At 38.4% G+C, this 17,873-nt stretch overlaps 1 protein-coding gene across 3 annotated transcripts in view; it reads right to left on the bottom strand.

Moving 5' to 3' along the window:
* The window catches only part of SRFBP1 (serum response factor binding protein 1), an 83,142-nt gene that overhangs the window by 53,641 nt on the left and 11,628 nt on the right, over positions 1-17,873 (bottom strand). For all 3 annotated transcript variants that reach the window (XM_056325075.1, XM_056325076.1, XM_056325074.1), the window contains exons 2-3: positions 1,446-1,534; positions 323-395 (exon numbers count right to left, since the gene is read on the bottom strand). In XM_056325075.1, coding sequence (XP_056181050.1) covers positions 323-395; positions 1,446-1,534 — 162 coding nt within the window. The remainder of the gene's footprint in view (positions 1-322; positions 396-1,445; positions 1,535-17,873) is intronic.

The following is a 17,873-nucleotide window of genomic DNA, read 5'->3' as shown; positions in this document are numbered from 1 at the left end:
TCCATACTCCTGAGCTGCAAGAGAACTTTAACTTCTGCACTTTAACTGTTACAGTAAAAACTTCAAGCACCATGCATTTCTAAACAAATTCATGTTTAGCCTGGCAATCTTGAGAATCAAATAACACCTCTGATTGATGTGGCAAACAAACATGGAAATATGCAAATATTCATAATTTTCCAGCTATGTTACATTAATGACCAAGCTGACTCTAGAAATATTTCAGTTAAGTTCCAGTAGTACAGTCCCAGAAAACAGACCAAGCTTTTTCCTAACGAAAATTAATTGCCTCTAATATTTAAATATCTAAACATGGTATTACCTTCATGGCATGGATTTCTTCAATTAATCTCTCAACTCGTTTTTGGTTCTTCAATTTCAAGTCTTCTGAACCCCTGCAAATGAAGTCTGTCTTCATTAAAAAAATCTGGGTTTTGTTCACTTTATTTCCCTGTGCTCTAAAACTAAGTAGCAAAATAAAAATATCACAAGAGTGAGCATAAACAGATTCCCTTGTTAAATGAATGTTTTAGCAAACAGTTGAATGCTTCTGTTGTTCTGAACAGAGGAAAAAACCAGGGGATTTACTAGAACAGTAAGACAGACAAATGTTATTTCATTAGAAAACAGTAACTACAATTCCTATCAACAATGTACAGGAGACACTGATCTCTCAACTGGAATTACATTTTAAGATGTATAATACTTAAAAGATCATTGGCCTTGCTTCCTATTTTGCACAATATGCTAAACTCATGGGAGACCAGTATGGGCAATTTACACTTTGAACAAAGTCACAGGTGTATCTTCTATTGTCTCCAATAAGCCACATTGAAAATTACTCTGGGCCAGTTATCTTTTAATCTACAAAATGTTGTTTATCTGTTTACTCATTATTAAAAAAATAAATTATTTAAAATTATAACCCCAAGTCATTAATTAAAATTAATTATAAACTTTAAACTGTTTTATTTAATTAATCAATAAACTTAATTAAATAGAATTTAAATTTATTTTATTAAAAAAACAAGTATGACCTCTATATCTATGCCAACTGAACAGTGTTTTTTGCTATAGAACCTTAAAGACAACTGCAGTGAGAAAATGTTGCATAACTTACTTTCAACAGCAGAATAACCTAGCAGATCAAATCTGACATTGTTAAAAGTGCTGTAGAAGGTCCTACAAGTGATTTGGATTAAGTTCCAATACACTAAATCCCTCAAAAAAAAGTTATCCCAATTCTGCTTTATGAAATTGTTTTTTAGATACTATTTTTATTCTATCTAAAGTGATGTAAAATTAAGACAAACAGAATTTATGCATCATAGTGCCTTAAGTTTAAAATGTAATACATGCTTCTCTCACTTCTCCATTTTTGGGAAAACAATTAAGGTATCGAATCATTTAAAAACACACAAGTAACATTGATATTTAAAACTGACTTTTTCAACTTCAATTTCCCAATGTGTCTGGTTAGTCTGCGAATAGTCAGGACTCTGGCCTTCTTCACATCTTTTCTCATCTTCACAACCTGTCAGAAAGATGGAAGGCATTAATAAAGCTTGTATATGGAAACCAATCAAGGAAAACAATACATTAATTACATTTGCCTTATTATAGAAATCAGTCCCTTTTGTTGAACTATTTTTTAAAACAGAGTGCATTCACCTACTAACAAAATCCCAGGTCAAATGAATTCAGATTTCATTTAAAATCCAATTGCTTCAATAAACATCAGAGGAAGAATAACCAGCAGTCTAAATATGTGTCCAAGGTCGCAACAGAAGACATTCCTAACTGGCCATAGTTTAATATTATTCTTACAGCTAGACTGAGCTAGAGGTTTGAAAAGAGTCACCTTCTGCCTTCACTTGTTTTATTTTTGTCCAGGTAAAACAGCACCAGTACTTTTCCATTAGTACGTAATATGCAAAAGCATTCTCATTATGAAACATTTTGAAAGATTAAGGAAAGACTTCTAAACTAAACATTTTAGAACAGAATTTGAGATATGAAATTTTTTTTCATGTTTGAACTGTTTTTTGTTGAAAATAAAAAAGTGATTTCCAGCTCATTACTGTCTCTCAACTTTGTATCCAACCTAGTACTCTATTCCCAAAATGTACTTCAAACATTTTATTTCTTGCCCCAAAATAAAAGAAACAGAATTCTAATTATTATTAGACAGATGGTATAAACAGACAAATCTTTGGAATCTTTTGCTATTTAATTTCATCACAGGAAACCTTAAGCCTAGACACTGTCTTCTCAATGCACATTTTGGAGATACAGGGAGTAAACAGTGACTTATAACCTTGCATTTTTACAACTCAAAAACCTCCTTATTTATTCAGATGATTCTTACTATCACTATTAAGCTTTTTTATTTAACAGTTAATCTTAGAAAATACAAAATATTAAAATAAACAAAAAAAAGATCAGTCTTCCTGACAAAAAGCTGAATTTCTCTTAAAATGTATCCAATGGGATAAACTTCAAAATAAGTTGGTATCTCTTTCTCAAAGAAGTTCTTTACCTGAGATTTCTCTTTTATTTTCTAATTTCTCAGAGATAACACCAAAATGTTTGCTTGATGGTGACTGCACCATCAAGTCAGTTCCACCAGGAATATTAGGATTATAAATCTGCATCAAGCTTGACCAAAAAAAGATGGGAAAAAAATCCTCAGAGCTCACAGAGGAATATTTCACACCTATGGTGAAAAGCCTGGCTAGTATATATCCCCTGTGCAGAGACCATAAAGGTGAGACTATATAATTTATTATTTAAAAAAACCCACCAAACAACCACCCAACATATTTTGCACACCTGACTATGTTTGTAGCTAGGTTACCCAACACAAGCCAGCGGTTAGGCCTTGAGCTGTTCACAGCAGCGGTTCTACTGAAGGCTGAATCAGTCAGAGGAAAACAATTTCTAGAGGGGCACATGCTGATTGCCCGCCCCACTGCTGCCAGGGCGGAGGAGGAGTGTATGGAGCAGTGCCCTCCTGAAAAGCAGGGGAAGGGAATTGTACTGGTGCAGCACTGCTGGCACAGAAAGAAAAGGAAAAGGCAAAGAAGGTCTTGGGTCAAGAATGACTAACCTAGAATTGGTCTCCTGTTCTAAAATAGGTACAGCCAAGGTCAGTACCTACCTTGGTTATCCTAGAAAAAATAACTGTGCACACAGGTCTACCTACAAAATTTTCTAATTTAATTAACAGCAGAAACCACATGCCAAAAAGCACCTGTGTCAAGTCTCTGCTAGACAGCAGCACTGCTGAAGTGTCCATGTGCCAAGTACTAGGGAAGAAATCCTTATCATCACCATTTGCCAGCCGAGCACGTGAACATTTCTTTTTATAAGATACTGAATGGAATTAACACAGCTCCCTATATCACACCTTCTTCTAAATGGAAGAAATAAAAGGAAACATCTTCTGGTTGAATACATCTTAGATACCATGTACGTTCAAAGAGTTTGGCACTTCAGATGCAAACTGGGTATGCCTTCTCAGAAAGTTTGGGGAGGGAGGTTGTTTGGTTTTGTTTTGTTTTTAAATAACTGTTAAAAACAAGCTACAAACACATCTGAATTTAAATAACTCATACTTTACATATTAGTTACTGTCTATCCAAACATGAAGTATATTTAACATTCTCTCAAAAAATATTTGTATTTTAATGTATTTGTAATGTATTTTTTAATAGAAATATTAATGCAGACACAGCATGTTTCTGGGGTCTAGATGAGCCAAACCCTTGCCTCCTGCACTGCCAGCCAATCAAGGCTAGATAGATACATGACAGAAGGAATGAAGGAAGGTATTTGCTCTTTGGCAGACTAGGAATATCAATTTATGTAATCCATGGCCACTTCTTTCACATGGGACACTATGCATCAACTGTGTTCTTGGAAGTACTCATAAAGTTCATAAGAAAGCAGTCAGCTCTTTGGGACTGAAATCAAAAAAGTTTTGCTTTAGATTTACAGAAACAATGGGTCTTAGACCTAGGGTGGCTCCTAGGGCTCATTGAACTATCTGCCTCTCATGTTAAAAATGAGAGAGCCAGTTCCCTCCTGGTGAAAAAAGAATACTGTCAAAACCTCCCCCACCAGAACCAGTAGATTTTAAAAAATAACAACAAATACTTACTCATAATAAGATTTCTTTTATAAATAGGTTAAGACAACAAGAAAAGTCGTCTTTACACTGAAACTGAAGACACATCACAGTATTTCAGGTTCAGACCTACCAATGCTTTAAGGCTGGGCAGTAAGGATTTTTCATCTACTCAGAGGTCACAGTAAATACAGTAAAAAGAATAATTATAAACACAGGCAAATCTTGAACCAACCAATTTCTTCTATCAGTAGGAACGCATTGTAGGATTCCTGGAAATTCAGGAAGCCTGCAACTGTAAGTGGAAATAACCACTTCAAGGATACCTTGCAACAAAGAAGAGATGCTTTACTTTGTTGAAGACTTTTCTTTATTCTGCAGGAAAACATTATCTACAAGGTGATTAAGCCATTACAATTTATTAACTATGTTATTATACTAACAAACATCTGCGTTTATTGATGATTACTTATTTATTAATTACAATTTTTACACAGTAAGAATAGGAAATATAGAATAATAGATAATACAACAGAAATACCAAAGGTAATATAAAAATAAGAATATATATTGATGATATATAAATTACTAAATCTAAAAGAAATCATAAGGGACATGAACTCACTTTTAAAAACAAACCTTGACAGCAATACATACTAGCCTGGAAGCACGTGAGCATGCTTCAAAAGCTATTGTTAGGAATAAAAATTACATCCATTCTGCATTCTGCCTTCCACAGTGTAAGTATTTATATTACTACAGATCCTAAACAAAGGTGAAATGTAAAAAGTTCTATGGTTGCAGGTATTCCACAAAGAGAGGCTTCCACCATCCCAACAGCTTGCAACCTACAGCAAGCACTGCCACAACACACAATGTGCGCCAGCCAACCGCACAGAAGCTGTTTGAAGCCACAGGCAGGACAGTAGCTGCCGCTTCAGAAAGGGGCAATGAGCACAGCCTGCCATCAGCAAAGGACTGGCCAGACTAGGAACCCTCCCTCGCTATCTACCTTTGCCCAAGCAGTGCACCTTACCGAGGGGGATTATACCAGGAACTGCTGACTTCAGCACAACCTGCACTAATGCACCGAAGTGAAACGAGCTCCGGGTACTCACTGCTAGCAGCAGCAGTATCTGGCAATAAAAAGAGCCCTGCTGTGGATGCATGAGTATGCTTGGCACGGTACAAAGGAACAAGAGGGTACATGTCAAACCAAGGGGATCATTTCCAGCAAACAATGCATCTAACAAGTGTGTGTTTAAAGGCATCACAAGCACTGTATTTAACCCAGAATTTATGGCAGAGGACAGGAGAAACGAAGCACTGCTTTCTTATTACAGGTCGCTCCTGCCTCTGAGGGGTGGATAACCATTCCTAGAAATTTGTCCTCTTGTGTGGTAATCCAATCAAGTCTTCCCCAATTCTCAGCACGTCCAAGCCCCCAAGTGAGAGAAACTGACACTGGGCTGTTTAATGGTACCTTTGATATCTAATTTTCCTTCTAGGTTTTTTTGCAAGAAATTAGTTCGGTTCAAATACTGAAATTTCAGTCACAATTAAAGTAAACTTACTTTCAACTAACTAAAATCTTGGAAGGGCTAAATCAGTGCCTGCATCAGTGTTTGACTTACTGGAAAGGCCTTCTGATCACATACATTATCCCTTTTAAATTAATGGGATATGGTTATTGTATGTAAGACAAGACAAAAACCACATGTAAGAGAACAGAAAGTTATTTTAAGAGCCTCCTACACAATTAAGCTGTTGCAAAAACCCCTTACATTAAAATTTTCAATAAACTTTAAGAGACATCTAAAGTTTGTTTAGATGAAAGCAAAAAAAAAAAAAAAAAAATATCTGGTTCAGGCTCCAAAACCGTAAATCACTATGGAACAGTCCTCATGTCAGTGATGGCAACAAAAACACACTAAGCAATGTGGACAAAGTAACAGCACACACACAATACTACATGCAAATTCACATGACTAGTCAAAGGTATTTGCCTTCACATTTTTAAGACAACAGCAGCAAAGTTCTCAAAGGAACACTACATTAGAATAAAATGTTATACTTGGCCACTTCTGAAACTTGTTTTGAGGTCTGTACAGGCAACATGCCTCCAAACTAAGCTAGTGTTCAGCCAATTAGAAAAAAATAAAGGAAAGTGTGACTAAAGATTTGTAATCTATCAAGAAAGGTACGTGTCTACTCTGTAGTATCAACTATACTTGACCAAAAAATACCCCACCAAACTAAACCCACCCCCGGAAAAAAACCCTTAAAATGAAACCATTCTTCAAAAAATATTCATTCAAAGGGTTAAGAGAAAAAATAAGTAATAACATCTTTCTGCCCATGACTTCTTTAATCTACTTTATTCAAAAACATTGAAATACTGTAGGCTTACAATATGGAAAGTGTTTTTTTCATGTTACCATGTACAAAAGCTAGTAATGTACATTAAAATACCTGAAAGACCCAGAATATCTTAAATTCTTCTTAACTCTAAGTTTACTTACGCAGTCAGGCCCAGCTATCCAAAATGCAAGAAAGCCAATAAACCGATGCCCATGTCGTCTTCCTCTGAGTAGCCTGAAGCACATACAACTGTTCTCTTTGGGCTTCAGCCCACGAGGTGCTGAACATTTTGGTCCTGACCCAATAATGCACTTAAATTATTAAATCCTTAACAACCACCACTAGGCAGACCGGAGTTTCTTCATCCACTTCTGCTTTATACCAGCACACAGTCTAGTCCTAGTTCTTGTACAAGTAACCAGAAAATACAAATTATACTGTTCTCCTCAAGGAAGGACACTGCAATGAACCTCATCCAGTGGGAAAACCTCACTGTAAGAATGTATAGTATTGTAAAATAGCTATAGTGTTGTACAAACGCACACCCATTAAACAGAGGCCTCCCTCCTCTCCCCCAGCATGGCGAAGTCTCTCCTATATGAAGACTGTCTTCAAGGTCCAGACACAATCACAAAAAAAATTCCTTTACAGTTTGAAGGTATCATTCCTAACAACGTTCTGTAATTTTACATAGACATGTCCAAATCCACTTTGCAACATAAGGTCTTTTACGTCTTTTCTATTACTTGATCCCTGAAAAAAAGAGTGTAGTTCTGAGTTTGCTTTCTCCTTCGCTTTCTGCCTGTGCTCTCAAGGCTAACAGACTTTATCTGACATGGAGGTCACACTTCAGAGTGGGATGACAATGAGAAAACATCAAGAATCTACCTCCTAAATTCCGTCTCAGGAAAGAAACTACTTCAAATATACCTGACCACATCACTGTCAGTAATTACCACATATCTGCACAAACTGGGTCCAGTAAATGAAGATAGTGATAAACGAGATTGTAGGTGCAGCTATAGGTCAGTTCTAATGGAGCCCTTTCATGCCAAGAGAACCCTAGCAGGTTGAAATAATGGTCTGATCCATTAAGATTAAAATGGCTCAAAGCAAAAGGAAAAAAATATTTGCATGTGCCCAAAGGTACGTAACAGCTTCTTGATTTTACTGCATTAAGAAATTTGCTTCTGAACCCCCTCAGGTTTAAGCAGCACTGCAAAAGTAGAAAGGGAAAAAGTCATTAAAAACACACCAAAACCAGTTGTGTGTGATGCATAATTTAGGCAACAACAAAAGTCAAAGCAAGAGATCTAGCTTAAGAAAAAGGATTAAAGGTATTTGAGTATTCAAAGTCTCTCCAACACCTACAAGAAAAACATGGAACTAAGTAATGTTTCAGTTCTCACTGATCTTCTTGCCTTTCCTCGTTTTAGAGCACATCAAAAGCATTGGTTTCATTTTATAGTTACTTGGCAGTCTTCAAACCAAGAAGTTACCATGGCAACAACGTATTCTAAATGTTAATTTTTGGTGCTATTTGGCAACAGAGCTTCAAAATTCAAAACACCTGCAGCTGGATCACATATTAGCCAGAACTAACAATAGTACATAATCTTTTGAGTGAATAATCTAAGTGAAAAAATGTTTCTGGAACTTCATTACAAATATTTTTCTATTATCTGGAATGTCAGCTTGAAAGATCTAACGATTTTTAGATACTTAGGAAAAGCTGGGAATTGCCAAGTTTACTTTTTTTTCTTTTTTAGAAAAAGAATCACTGTATTACAGCATATATTTTATACATGTCAAAATATCTGAAAATAGCCAGTCAGACTTATTACAGCTTCATATATTTGCATTATAAAAACATATATAAGTAGGAGGTAAAGGCAGCAAGAACAATGTAAATGCACCTATGTGGAATATCAGGGTTCAGTTGTTCAGTTCCAGGACAGTTTTATACAAATATATCCACAGAAAAGAAAAACTCCCTACAGCCTAACCTTAGAAAACACCCAAAACAAGGTGAGTTTTCAGTCAAATCAGTTTCCTGAATTGTTTTGTCTGATGGTCACATGAATGCTAGCTAATTCCAAGGCAAAAGAACAAAGTGAGAATGCACAGAAGGAGACAGAGAAATGGATTACAACCAGACTATGAAAAATGAGCTACTCCTGTATTTAATATAAGGAACAAATCCCAACACAGAGAGTGCTAAGGAACACACAGGTTTTTCAGCTAGTGTCTGTGGCCATACCAATGTAGTGTTAATCTTGCTTTCGCTATCTTCAGCTACATGCAATCAGATTTGAACCAAGTGGAATGAATTATAACACGATACATCTAACAAAATATAGATAAAGTTCATGAAACATAAGGCAACTTTTTCCTGGATTAAAATATTGCATTCTTCTGCCCAAAGCAGGCAGAAACACCACCACTAGCTGGAGGCACCCACAAAGCAAAACACCTGCAGCCTCTCAGGCTTCTGGACACTCACTGACATGGTCAGGTTCCCAAGGGGGGGTGCTAAAGATGAATGGGAAAAAGCACACTGCCCCACTTGGGCACACTTCCACCCTTCTCACAGCAAAAGCAATGCACACACTCTTTGTAAGTTACTGTCAAACGCTTCTTCCACTGTCTGCCCATGCTACTTTCTTTGTACCTTCTCAACTGAAACACTGAAATAAGAGTTTCTTTTTTCAATATAGCACCCTATTTAATCCTGCGTGGAGAACAGTTGTCATTTGTAGCATAATTTCTCCAAGTGGAAACCACAATAGAGTACTGGGACTGCTAGCAAAGATCATTTTCATCTAAAAGTTTTGAAAAGCAATTCCAAGTATCTCAGATAGTCAAGAGAGAGTAAGGCTAGTCTAGAATTACTTGCTCATTGCCAAAGACCAAAATTTAATGGATTTACTGCTTCAAAGTCGGTGCCTCACTGTATGGAGTCAGGCTCTATGTAGTACTTCAGAAAGCATTCATGTCTCAAGTCCAAACCAGGATCATGAGCTGGCTAGACACATTTCTAAACTCTAAGTAAAACAGCAGTAGTTATAAATGTCCAGATAAGAAATAACTGTGATAAACTAGCACAATGATGCTGTATTACATGAATCAGCACACAGGTCACCACACGGAAATAAAAATTTTTGCAAGTCTTCAGAAACAGAGAACTTCCTGAAGGCAGTTTCTAATTGATCTGATTGGATTTAGTTGATCAGCTGGACACGAGTTTGAAAACTCTCAGCTAGCACTCTGCTAAAAATACTTCCATGGAATGTTGCAGAGGGATGTTATCAAGGCAGTCAACACAGCCAAGATCAAATCAATGGATTTCTGTCTAGGATTTTTTAATTAGACCAGAGCTCTAGCTAGAAGCCACATGTGAATTTCACACCCCCTTATGCTTTGATTTTCCAGGAAGACAGTAATAGCAGAAGCTACAGTAGTGACCTAAGAATTGTCAGTATGAACACACATGATTAAGTAATGAGGGTGGTGAGGTTTTTTTCCCCTTTCTCTCTTCAAATTGTGAACTTTTTAAAAGTAGATTGAAAAGACAGCAATGCTCCCATGGCAACATTATGAATCTCTACATTAGCTGCATAATATGAAGCACACCACCACACCTTGACTATACCGACTCACAAACAACCTGTGCCATTTTCTTGGATGAATTACACAGATCTGAAACATCCAGACCCATAGAGTTGAACTGCTATCATAAAAAGAAAATTGTGGCAGAACTGGCTATGACCCGTTTTACATAACAAAACCATAAAGGCAACAACAGTGTTTCCAGTATTAGTTCAGGGGTGCGGTGTGACTGTTAGTTTTTTTTTCTTTTAGATGCACTGCCATTTGCTGCTTCCTCTTCTTCCACTTTTAAGTAAGATAGGAGCTTTTCTGTAGAAACTGCGGTTAAAAAAAACCCAGAAGAGGTTTACAAACTTATACCTCTCTTCAGAGGGTATTTTAAAAATATGACTAAGGTTAATGTATAATTTTCAAAGACTAACCTCCTCTTACCTAAAAACGAGCTCAAGTAACACTATTCAGCACTCACCACCCTTTCACTTACCACAATTCATGAAACACAGTAGTAGCCTAACCACCAGTGAGGAGCTGCAAGTCTCTCTTCTGACTGCTTGCTACCAGCTCAGCAAGCATTTTCAATGGAACTTAAATTCAGTCCATCTGTCAAAGGCCCACAACATCAAGGGACTGGTTTGTCTGACAAAACTAAGAGATGTAAGGCTCCTTGCTATGGAAGCCAGCAAGAGGTCTATTAAGCACTAACTCCTCTGCAACAGAGTGTAAAACTAAAGCATTTGAACAGGTATCACTCCATCTTGCAAGAAAAGCAGCAGCAGAACAACCAGTTGGCAGCTCAGCTGAAAGGTCAAACCAGTTCATCAGATAGTTTTCCCTTACTCTATATCAGTTTGATTGTCTCAGTCACAGGATACCAGGCACTTGAAAAAGTGCATCGTAGAAATGTTTACAAGAAGGGTATGGTAAGAGAGTGAATAAATTTTAGCAAACTGTAAACACAGTGCTGTTTCCCTTATATTCTTCTCCATCTTTCCTCATTTACATTCACTTCCACACAGCACTGGACTATTGAATATTCATAGAATTGTTTGGGTTGGAAGGGATCTTTAGAGGTCACCTAGCACAACCTGCTCTTTAATGAACAGGGACACTTAACTAGTTCAGGTTGCTCATAGCCCCTTCTGACTTGACCTTGCATTTTTCCAGAGATGGAGTGTCTACTACCTCTCTGGGCAACCTGTTCCAGTGTTTCATTGCAAAAAAATTCTTCCTGATACCTAGTCTAAATCTACCCTCCTTCAGTTTAAAACCATTACCCCTAGTCCTATCACTACAGGCTCTATTAAAAAGTCTGTCCCCATCTTTCTTACAAGACCCCTTGAAGAATTCAAAAGCGGCAATAAGGTCTCCCCAGAGCCTTCTCTTCCCCAGGCTGAAGAACTCCAACCCTCTCAGCCTTTCCTCATGGCAGAGGTGGCATTCCAGCCCTTTGATCATTTTTGTGGCCCTCCTCTATGCCCATTCCTACAGGTCCATGTCCTTCCTGTACTGACAGCTACAGAGGTGGATGCAGTACTCCAGGTGGAGTCTCACAAGACAGAAGTACAGGGGGAGAATCACCTCCCTTGACCTGCTGGGCCACACTTCTGTTGTTGAAGCCCAGGATACAGTTGGCTTTCTGGGCTGTGAGTGCACATTGCCAGCTCATGGGCAGCTTTTCATCTACCAGTACCCCAAAGTCCTCCTCTGCAGGGCAGCTCTGAATCCCTTAATCCCCAGCCTGTTTTGATACTGGGGGTTACTCCAAGTATCTCCAATATCCAAGTTACTCCAGGTGCAGGACCTTGCAGTTGGTCTTGTTGAACCTCATGAGATTCAAAATAATGGGCTAGTAAATTGCACTTGATTAAACGTGCTTTTCAAGCATCCTCATACCACTGCTCTGGCCAACCAGTTGTTCTTTGCATGCTACAGTTCACTTTCAAGGAAATCCAGGACTTCAGCATTTGTGGATCATTCATTCCTCATCAACAGGCCTCCAGTATCCTATGGCCACACAGCCAAGTCAACTGTCAAACTGTCTCACTCAGATTAGCATGCAAGTGTGCTTTGTCATTAAGTAAAACATCAAGATCCATTTTTGAACCACAACAACACTGCTCAGCTACACCTGTTAAGATCAGCCTGCTGCACTAGAGTACTAATGGGGTATGGGATGGGAGTGGGGAAATAGGGACAGTGGCAGCTGCATGCCAATTAGCCCTACTAGAATGCATGCTGCCCCTCCTTTTTGCACTAGTAGAACTGATCTCATGTTATTTATGCATTCATTTCTTTTGGAAGTGCTTTGGACAACATCCACTGAAAGCAATTATTTGCATCAGAAAGGTGGCACAGCTTATGATGGGCTTTAAAAGCAAGCAGAGAATCAGCACCTGAGATGACTGAAAGCTTAAGAAAGAACTTCTGAAGACTGTCAGCCAAGCTGACTTTTTTTTTATATGTATAATTTTGCTTTTTAATTGCTTACTTGGACTTCAAGTATTACATCAATTTGTGTAACTTATGCAACACTGACATTATGATAAACTACTTCATTTACATGCTTAAAAAAATGAAGGAAAACATATACTATCCTACATTTAAAACTTACTGTGTCCATGACATCCTAGAAATCCCACTTTCTCAACTTTTTTCAAAACACAGATTTTCAACATTTGTTTACTGCTCAGCATTTCCAATTGACTTTAAATACTGATCATTTCTGTGAAGAGATGGAGGTATTAGCCTCCTACATCACCAAAGAAAAAACTCAGAAGTCCTGAGAGCAAACACATAACTTTTCTCAGCTGTCCTGAAAGACTGGAACATTAAAACTGTGTGTGTTCTGGAATTAAATTTGTTAACCTGGTTTCTGAGGAAATTAAGTTTGTCAGCACATTGTTTGCCTGTCATTATCCCTCCCCAGTAACTTTCAGGCTTACTAAACAGAAACCAAGTTTGACAAAACAGCAGAGGCCAGAGCTCCTACGTGTTTTGTGAAAACTGGTAGCCAAGTAGGAGATAAGGACTAAAATTAGTATGCCTAGCATGGAAGAAATACACAGGCAGAATTCAAATCTTTCCCATTTTGGCTGCCAATTACTATACATGTACTCATTCACCAGCACGTCTGGCTCTGAATCAGCCAGAAAACACAAGTCACATCTCCTGATCAGCCAAACAGGTGGGAAACATGTGCCGTAACTACAGTTACTGATTTTTCTCAAAGTTTCTCAAAAAGAGAAACTCCAAAGGTAATACACTAAAAAACCTGTAGAGACAAAGGAACAGCTGAGGATATCAGTTTAAGAAATACTGGACTCAAAGCCCTAAGATGCCACGTTCCGCAACCTGAATATACAGTTTGTATTATTCTTACCACATTCTTTGGACTGTGTTTTTAACATGGTGATTGAAGCTTCAAGGGAAATTAGAACACTGACAGCTTGCTGAACTGGACAGGAGACGGACAGGTTCTTCTGTGCAAGATACTTCATGTAAAAAGAGACATTTTTATAGTTACCTTCAGCTTACACTAGTCTCACATGCCAAGTAGTCAGGGGAAGAATGGGAAGCCTGTGCAACATTACAGCAGCACATTTGCCAAATATCCATATTGTAATACAACCAGAAAACGCATTATTTTTTTGAATCTGTCATCAACACAACCACTCATTTCATACCAAGACTCACCCACTTCAAAATTTCTATTTCAGTGTCACTATATAGTTGTTATTATGCAGGCAGCATAAAGGAATCATAAAGGAAATAGGGTTTCAAGATCATTAAACAAAACTCAGAATCAGCTGAGGAGTGATCAAGGTAAAGGAATACTTATTAAATCACTTCTTAAAAAATCTGAAGGATAAAAAATGAACTAAATACCACAACTTTTAGATTGTCTATAAAGTATATGTATAACCTGTGTTTGTAAAAAATAAAAACCCCCTGTTATTACTATCATAAGAAAAATAAAGTTTTTGTTTTGAATTTGAACTCCTCCTCAACAAAGTTCATCCCTGTCCATACATGTACGAAGAGGACTAAGTATTAGGAAACCAAAAGACTGGGAGGTTCATTAGGCATGTGAAAACTCCCATTAAAAAACAGCAAGGGCTCAACTATCAACGCCTACTATTAAAATTAAACAGTATTAATTAACTTTTGGATAGAAGCAAATCACACCAAGTTAAATCTTGCAACAGCTAAAGCTAATTTTCATCACATGAGTATCACCAGTACTAACTCATTTTGGAGGAATAAGCAACTCTCTCTGTACTACACTCTTCTCACAAGCTGAAGGAACTTCTGTCATGCAAGTACACTTTAACGATAATTTTTTCATCTTTAACTCCCAAGAGTGTCTACTTTCTTGTGTGATCCTCAAATACAACACTTCTGAAGTTTAAAGAGGAAATAAAAAGTCTATAACTAGCATCACCGTATCATTAACAAAACCATCAGGAGAACAGTAGAGAGGTATGTCATAGAATGAGGGAGTATAAGGAAAGCAAAGAATTATGTCTAGTCCAACAAAATGATCAAATAAAAGTTAGTGAGTGAAGGTTGCGGGGGGTGGGGTGGGTGGGTGTGTGGCATGGAGAAAATAAATCATGAACAGTTTTTTCCTATGCCTGGATAGGGGAAAAATGCTGTGACAATAAACATGTAATAAGGATTTCACATTCATGTATTCAAAGGAAGAAATACTCCATTAACAAAAAAAAAAGAAAAAGAAAAAAAAAGACAGACAAGAAAACAGGGAAAGAACAGAAAAGATGTGTATGCAGTTCTAGATTTGCAAAATATTTGGTACTTTTGCATACCTTCTTACAAAAACTGTCTTTTCCTTACTTAACAAATGCTAACTAACAACAGCAGATTTCAGACCTCTACTAATGGACTAAAAGTCTAGCATAAGGGTTTTCATGTGCTCTACACTACCCCTAGTACAAGGTCACCTAGCATGCACGTAAAATATACATACCACAACATACCCAGTGAGTACCACCACTGTTCAGATCTTGAGTACTCGTATTTTTCTGACTTACTCAACCTTGTGTCCCAGACTACTAAACTAACTAGAATCTGAGGTGAGCTTCTGTTGGCTTCAAACATGCTTGAATATTACTGGCCTGCCAGACTCTGAAACAGTACCCTACTTCCCACAAAAACCCTGCTCTTCCATTAAGGTGATTTCTGCTATCATGTCTTTATGACTTGTCCTGTGACTAGTGGGAACTCCTTCTCTTGCAGAGCAGTTACAGATGAGGCCCCCACTCCCCCCAAAAAACTATCTTAGAAAGTGAGGTATCTTAGCATGTAACTTACTTTTCAGTTTTTTTGGAAGGACAGGAAGAATTCTTTCTAGTGGGAATGGAGAATTACCTTGCAATAGCAGTTAAGAGTTCTATATTCCCTGAGAACTGTTCAAAAAAACCCAAACAATTTCATTATGAGAATTTTTCATGAACAGATACACATGGAAAAGATAGTGTTTGGGAAAAAATAATCTAATAAACTGCACTCTTCATGGAATTTTCTTCATGACATAAAATAGAAACTGAGGAAAAGGACAAGTATGAAAAGTAAAAGGAATGAAGAGCTTAAAATATCCCTGTCAGGTGGTCTTACAGACACTACTCTTTTGTTTAAAAACTATACCTTCAAGCAATTAGTTCTCCATCAGACAGTTAACAAGACACCAGAGCTATAAGAGGTTATGCAACTATCCCAGTATTAGTTACTAACTACTTAGAGCAGCACTCAAAGGTCCCTGCAAAATCCCCTTTGTTAGAAGTCTCTCATATCAACCATCTATTTTAGGTATGGTATGTTTATGGTCCAGCCATTTAGAACTCCTCTCCCACACCAAGTGCTGGTTCTGTTGGGGGATTTCTTTATTCTGAAGCTTGATACTTTTTTCAGTCTCCATTTTTTTCATACCAAATACACATCTCCCCTCCTTATAAGCCCTCCTAATTCCTCATTCTATTTCCTCTTGTCCGACACACCTCATTACCTACCTATCATTTTTGACTGTTGCAATATTTAAAGAATTACCAGCTATCCCTCTCTCTTCCTTCCATAGTTCTTGTAATTTCTGAACTGCTCCAAGAGCAAGCAATCACCTTACCTGCCCTTTCACTTTGTATTTTAAAGAATTCCTACTTTATCATGCAACTAAGTGTCAGTTATGCCCTCCTGCTCCTATGCTACTCATTTCCTTTGCAGCAGTCCCTCAGTGATTTTTGCCTCTGGGTGCTTCATTACTTTGAACGAGTTGCTATTCAGAACAGTTCTTACCAGCCTCATAGAACCAGTTTCTATTCACTGTATCCCTTCCTACATTAGCATACCTGTACATGACCTCAGACTTCTTCTAACATGCTCTCATAGAACAGCAAAGAGGAATCACAGAATGCTTTAGGTTGGAAAAGATCCTTAAGATCATCAATTCTAACTGTTAACCTAACACTATCAAGTCCACCACATCCCTAAGTGCCACGTCTACATGCCTTTTCAATACCTCCAGGGACGGTGACTCACTCACTTCCCTGGGCAGCCTGTTCCAATGCTTGACAACCCTTTCTGTGAAGAAATGTTTTCTAATACCCAGTCCAAACCTCTCCTGTCACAACTTGAGGCCGTTTCCTCTCATACTATCATTTCCTATTTGGCATAAGGGACCGACACCCACCTCACTACAACCTCCTTGCAGGTAGTTGTATAAAGCAGTAAGATCCTTCCGAGAGTCCTCCAGACCAAACCACCCCAGTTCCCTCAGCCACTCCTCATAAGACTTGTGCTCCAGACCCTTCACCAGCTACATTACTCTTCTCTGGTGGGGCAATGTCTTTCTTGTAATGAGGGGCCACTCTTCCCTAAGCCTGTAGCGCTGCGTGGGGTTGTTGTGACCCAAGTACAGGACTCGGCACTTCTTGTTGAACCTCATACAACTGGCCTGGGCCCATCGCTCCAGCCTGCCCAGATCCCTCTGCAGAGCCTCCTGCCCTCAGGCAGATCAACACACCCCCACCAATCCGGTGTTGTCTGCAAACTTAGTGAGGGTGCACTCGATCCCCTCATCCAGATCATTGATATACTAAACAGAACCGGGCCCAACACCGAGCCCTGGGGAACACCACTTGTGACCAGCTGCCAATTGAATATGACTCCATTCCCCACCACTCTCTGGGCTTGGCCATCCTGCCAGTTTTTTACCCAGTGAAGAGCACATCCATCCAAGCCATAAGCAGCCAGTTTCTCCTGGAGAATACTGTGGGAAACTGTGTCAAAGGCTTTACTAAAATCCAGGTAAATGATATCCATGGCCTTTCCTTTGTCCACAAAGTGTGCTACCTTGTCGCAGAAGAACAGCAAGTTAGTCGGGCAGGACCTGCCTGTCATAAACCTGTGATGACTGGGCCTGATCCCCTGGTTGTCCTGCACATGCCGTGTGATGGCTGTGGACAGAATCTGCTCAATAACCCCAGGACCAAGACTGACAGGTCCTTCTTCTTACCCTTCTTGTAGATGGATGTCACATTTGCTAACCTCCAGTCAACTGGGACATCCCCAGTTAGCCAGGACTGCTGATTGAAATTGGCTGTGAGCACTTCCTCCAGCTCCCTCAGTACTCTGGCTCCAAAGGTAAAACTGATTCTGAACGTATTGAAGACAGCCTGTTATTGTCATTTACCTGACACATCGTAATGGCTACAAATTCGATGGAAAATGTTTCCCCAACCACTTAGACATTCAGATATCCATA

This window comes from Falco biarmicus, chromosome Z (assembly GCF_023638135.1).
Source record: "Falco biarmicus isolate bFalBia1 chromosome Z, bFalBia1.pri, whole genome shotgun sequence".
NCBI classification, from domain to species: domain Eukaryota; kingdom Metazoa; phylum Chordata; class Aves; order Falconiformes; family Falconidae; genus Falco; species Falco biarmicus.
The sequence above is the reverse complement of the archived record's forward strand: the minus strand, read 5'-3'. Positions and strand labels throughout refer to the sequence as shown.